Source organism: Echinops telfairi, unplaced genomic scaffold (genome assembly GCF_000313985.2).
Source record: "Echinops telfairi isolate 266 unplaced genomic scaffold, ASM31398v2 ScPeMD7_655;HRSCAF=1070, whole genome shotgun sequence".
Lineage (NCBI taxonomy): Eukaryota > Metazoa > Chordata > Mammalia > Afrosoricida > Tenrecidae > Echinops > Echinops telfairi.
The window spans coordinates 17,813,746-17,819,206 of record NW_022104553.1 but is presented as its reverse complement, the minus strand read 5'-3'; the positions used below and the strand labels follow the sequence as shown (position 1 = coordinate 17,819,206).

The following is a 5,461-nucleotide window of genomic DNA, read 5'->3' as shown; positions in this document are numbered from 1 at the left end:
GGAGGTTATATGTAGATCCTTATAATCAGTTCCCCATTTCCAATCCACCCTCCTTCCACCCTCCTGGTATCGCCACTCTCAGCACTGGTCCTGAAGGGATCATCTGTCTTGGATTCCCTGTGTTTCCAGTTCCTATCTGTACCAGTGTACATCCTCTGGTCTAGCTGGATTTGTCAGGTAGAACTGTATATCTGATGTATTTGTAGTAAATATTTTCCCCAATATGTGGGTTCTCTTTTAACTCTTTTTGATGGAGTCTTTTGATGTACACAAACGTCATATCTTCAGCAGGTCTCGGGCCTTTATTTTGCCTTTTTTGTGGTGGTGGTTAAGTGAAAGTTTACTTTTATATAGCAACTAGAGGAGAGTAGTTTCCCATCCTCTTTGAAATGGACAAAAGTTCTAAAATTTCAACCAGATGAACGTAATTTTTATTTATTTTGTCTTCTACAGTGTGGGTACTTTTCATTGTGGTTGGCAGTGTGTTTAGGACCGCTAAATTTGTCCCTATTTTTTCATCGGTGATCTCAATGATTATGTGGTTTTTATTCGGGTCTCTGATCCATCTGGAGTTCACTTTCGTACATGCTGTGGGAGACTTTGAAACCGGAAGTGGAGTGCGTGGGGAAGAAGAAGGTCACAAATCAGAGGCTGGAGGGAACGGATCTCGGGTTTAGGAAAAGGAGACATTCAGGAAGGCAGGGGGTGAGGTACTGTGGTTTTCACAATCACACATGGAAGCAAACCCGTGGACACTTGGAGTACATCGCTGATGCGCCAGCTGTCTTTCAAAATCATCTTCCCTGGATCCTTCTTCCTCTTTCCCCCACTTCCCCAGGGGCAGCCTTCTCACTGAGCAAAGCCAGCACACTACCCGTGGATGGATTTTCTATCCTTTAGTGTGGGGACCAGCTTCTATGACCAAATGGGTCCAAGGGGTGGTTGTGTAATGGAAGGTTGTGTAAATTAAAGAAATATCAGACAAGGCATGCAAGGGCTCACCTCTTCCACGACAACTGGAACCAGTATTCTCTCACAGACTTATATAATCCCGGGCATGCAAGCCATGGCAATCACAGACATAACAGGAAGGGGTTGTATTAGAGGCACACATGTGACAGGAGGGCACATACGTAGCAAGATGGGCAGGCTCTAGAGTCAAGGTGGTGGCCTAATCTTGGCCATCTCTGAGCTGGCTTGACCTTGGGTCCCTGAGCTCTTCTCCAATCTATGATCCTTATCAGAAGGGTGTGGGTCAGACTTCGGGTTAGATGGTCTGACTGCTTTTGATGGCAGATAATCATTAGGCAGATAGCCTTCCTGCAGTTGACCTTCAAGAGTAGAGTAAGTAACCATGTGCTTGCAAGTAGCATCTTAAAAATGGCATTATTACCTGGGGGCGAGTTGGGGAAGGGGTATCATGGGGAATAAGTTTTATTTACGGGAATGTGACTGGGATGCATCTCCAACCCACGAACAAGAAGGCCTCCCTCCACAGGAGCCCCGGCCACCCAGCCTCATTAACATACACTCTATTCACAGTTCTCTGTTTCTCACACTTTGGGGTCTGGAGCATAGAGTCTATGCCCAGAATCTTAGCAGGCAGACTAATCTCTCTGCTGGGCTCCAGCTTGTCTCCATCTGGTTCTGGTGCCTCCTACACCTGACTTGTGCCGTCGTGTCTCCAACCCATGGAACCACATTGAGATCGGCACTGGCTGTGCCAAGCTTCAGCCAGAATCACCACCAGGATCAGCAGAACCACAGCAGCCAGGGCCATGCAGACGGAATTCTTCATGGTGCCATTCTGGGAGGTGGGGGCTGGAAGCATACAGTAGGGTCACCAACAAGTGTACAACACCCATCCCTACCCTGACTCCTGGCATAGGAGCTCCTTCCAGGCTGATGCTTGCCATGCCCTGTCTCCACCTCGCACATCCTCCTGTGCTCATCTACCTGGGAGTCTCTTTCTATGGCTGACGAGCTTCCTGAGTCCTCCTTTGACCTTTCATGGAGCACAAACGTCCTTGCACCTGTGTCTCTTGCCTCCCTTCTCCCACCACCTGCCCGGCTTGTTCCTGGACTCCAGGGTGAACTCACTCCCAGTTTTCACAGCAAGTCAACAAGAAGGCACGAGAAGGCAAAGATGCCAAATACAGCTGTTCTTTGGATCAAACTTAGTTTCCTTATCTGGAGCAAGTCATCCCACCCCTGTCTCCCACCATGCAAACAAATATGCAAACCAAAAAACCAAACCCCCTGTCACAGAGTCACCTTTGACTCATAGAAACCCTACAGAACAGAGTAGAACTGCCCCTGTGCATTTCTGAGAAGGCGATTTTCATTGGAGTAGAAAACGTCATCTTTCTCCTGAGGAGCAGCCACTGGTTTTCAAGTGCTGACCTTGAGGTCAGCAGGCCAGCTCTCAATCCACTACGCCACCAGGACTTAATGCGATATCAGTGTGCCACAATGGTCTCACCCCCAACGGAGAGAAAGCAGGACCCTGGGTCCCCACACCCCACCAGTGCCTGGAGCGGGGACCCTGAGCCATGGCTCGGCAAAAGGACCTCTTGTGTGCTCCCAACCCTGAGACAGACTCATGGAGACAAGAGACTGAAAGACAGGGAAGGAGCTGGAACACATCGCTCCAGCCTTGACCTTGCTCTGACAGAGGGGTGGGTTGCCTCTGCTCTACTGCCCCACGTCCCAGTCCCCCTAGCTCCTGGTTCAGTTGCTTTGTTGTTGCTGTTGTCCCAGAATCTGAGCATCTTGGAAAGAAATGGGAGTGAGATGGATATTGGGGCCCTCTTGCTGACAATCATTCTGCCCCAAAGATGTCAGGTCCTGGTCCTTGTTTTCTAGTCCCTGCGGAAACCCAGGGTAGAGCCTCACCCAGGAACCCCCATCAGGTCCCACGGGACAGAAGTCTGCAGCTCAACTGAAGAGTGGGGGCTCTGTGGGTGGGAGGCTAGATGCTCCACACTCTTGTGCCTGGGGAGATACATGGACTGATGGCTTACGGGGTGCTGTCAATGGCCGGCCCCACTCAACCTGGCTCTTCTGCCCCTGAACATCCACTCCTAGACCACAGGTGTGCACTATTGTAACACAGACATCAACCTGCCATGCCTGCAAATATGGGCTGGGAGTCTGGAGACAGGAGAGTCCATTCCTTCTACAAGTCTGTTGAGGGCCGATCACCCACCTTGAACCCCTATCAGATGTCTCTGGGCCCTTCCCCACCCTGAGTCCTCTGTCCAGGATGATGATCCTCTGATCCACTGTGAGACGTGAAACCCTGAACCCCGGCACCAACGAGGGAAAGACACAGGTAGGGAAGTCCGGAGAAGAGTCACCATTTTGTTCCAACAACCTTGACCTCACAGAGTCAGCGTGAGCTCTTACTGGAGGCACTGGGACAGCGTGGATTGGCTTAGAGGCTCCTCACTAGACTATGACTGCAGGACCAGACGGGAGTCTGAGCCTGTCTCACCCCACACCTTAAAACCAAACATGCCGTCACCAAGTCCATGCGGACTCATAGCAACCTCCTGTAGGTTCCTGAGACTGTAACTGCTTATGGGAGTAGAAAGCCCCGTCGTTGTCCTGGGAGTTGGTGGTGTTTTCAAACTGCTGACCATGTGGATTGCAGTCCAAGGGGTAATCACTACACCACCAGGACTCCCATCTCACGGCATGGGTTTCCCCAAACAAGGGGCCATCCAGGAACGATGTGGCGTGGTTGCATGGGAAGGATGGACCATGATACAGGGCAGCACGCTAGCTTGGGTCACAATGGCTCAGTGGAAGGCCACCCTTTGCAGAAAGAGGCACCTTCGTTTGAAGCGAGTCGGTCCTGCAACCAGTCTCTGGACAGAGGAATCGCAAGGACCTCAGCACGCACTCCCTGCTTCACCAAGCAGGACCCAGCCCTCCCTCTCCTGCTCCAGGTCCCCCGTGGGGTCCTCGCGAAACCCAGGTCTCCAGGGACGGCAGTGGTGTCTGGAGCAGAAGGAACCTGTGTGCTGAATGAGCCTGGGAGTCAGGGAGTGTGAGAGAAGGGGCCAGGGAGAAGGGCGGGGTGTCTATGGAGATACCACAGGGCAGGGGACAGAACCCAGGACCTCAGGATGAACACAGGGAGAGAGTCTGAGATGGCTGGGCCCCTGGGGTGGCGCCTCACCTGTCACCACCAGTTCCAGAAGCTCACTGCGCTCAGACCACTCGGCCCCGGTGTAATAGAGGCAGCAGTAATACCCTCCGCTGTCCTTGTTCACCGAGGTGATGGGGAACCTGGCCTCTGTGCCATTTCCTGAAGAGGCCTTCACGTATTCGTGTTGGGAGAGTCCATTCTTCTCCAGTCTGAATATATAATCCCCAGGAGGAGCACGACACACAAAAGTCACACATGTCCCCCAGGGGATCACGGAGCCTGGCACTGCTGAGATGGAGGGTCTGGTCAGGTGCCCTAGGAGGGAATCAGAAAAGACACCTCGGGGTGTGCTTGTGAGGAGATCACCATTGCACAGGTGCACCCGTGTTTAGCTGTGCAATGCGATGTCTTTAGTCAACCTACGGCACTGTGTCACCCTCACCACCATCCACCCTTAGAACCCTCCCACCAGGCCCCAGAGACCCCTCCCACGCAGTCCACAGCTTCAGAACTAGCTCCTCTAGGTGACGGTAAGGGTGCTGAGACTTGGTCAGAGCCTGGGCCTTGTCCAACGACATACAGGACGCACGGGTGTCGCTAAGCCAGGCCACATCGCAGACGTGTCTGCAGAGCCCACTTCTCACCCTGTTGGGACCATGCTCCAGGGGAGTGTCGGGGGCTGGAGACGGAGGGAGGGGGTGGTCAGCCCACTCAGGAGGATGTGCACCAAGGGGGGAGGAGCGTGAGGTTGGCAGGAGTGTGTCTAGGGCCAGGACCTGGCACAAGCTTTTTTGTGGGATGCCCAGCAGGGCCGAGGGTAATGCTCCCAGCACAGGGGGAGCTCCTCGGGGACGCCCAGCAAAGAGAGAGGCTCCCTACTTCTCGTGCAAGTCCTCTGTTGGGCAATCACCTCAGGGTTTCCTGGGCACTTTCTAGGTCCATCTGGGCCTCCTTTGCATTTCCTTGTTTCTATGTCTCTTGACAGGAGTCCCGGTGGCATAGTGGATTACACCTGGGACTGCTTACTGCGTGGTCGGTAGTTCAAACCCACCAGCCGCTCCTCTGGAGAGAGACGAGGCTATGTACTGCCGTAAAGAATGACAGCCTCAGAAACCCAAAGCAACACGTCGTCTCTGTCGTATAGGGTGACTTTGAGTCAGAACGAACTTGTTGATAGTGTGGTTTTTTGGTTGGACGCCTCTTGCTAAACCCCATCCTGTCTTATCTTGGCTGAGGAGGGCAAGGGGGAGAGGGGTTTGAAATGAGGAACCAGCAAGCTTGTGTCGAAGTTAGCAAAAGTTTGCA

General features: G+C 52.9%; 1 protein-coding gene across 1 annotated transcript; it reads right to left on the bottom strand.

Moving 5' to 3' along the window:
- Positions 1-1,023: 1,023 nt before the first annotated feature.
- LOC123521949 (leukocyte-associated immunoglobulin-like receptor 2) lies at positions 1,024-4,541 on the bottom strand (the record flags this gene model as incomplete). The annotated part of the gene is made up of 2 exons (XM_045292397.1): positions 1,024-1,821; positions 4,187-4,541. Coding segments are annotated over 2 exons (519 nt in total), but the record flags the coding sequence as incomplete, so codon positions are not given.
- Between the last annotated feature and the right edge of the window lie 920 nt (positions 4,542-5,461).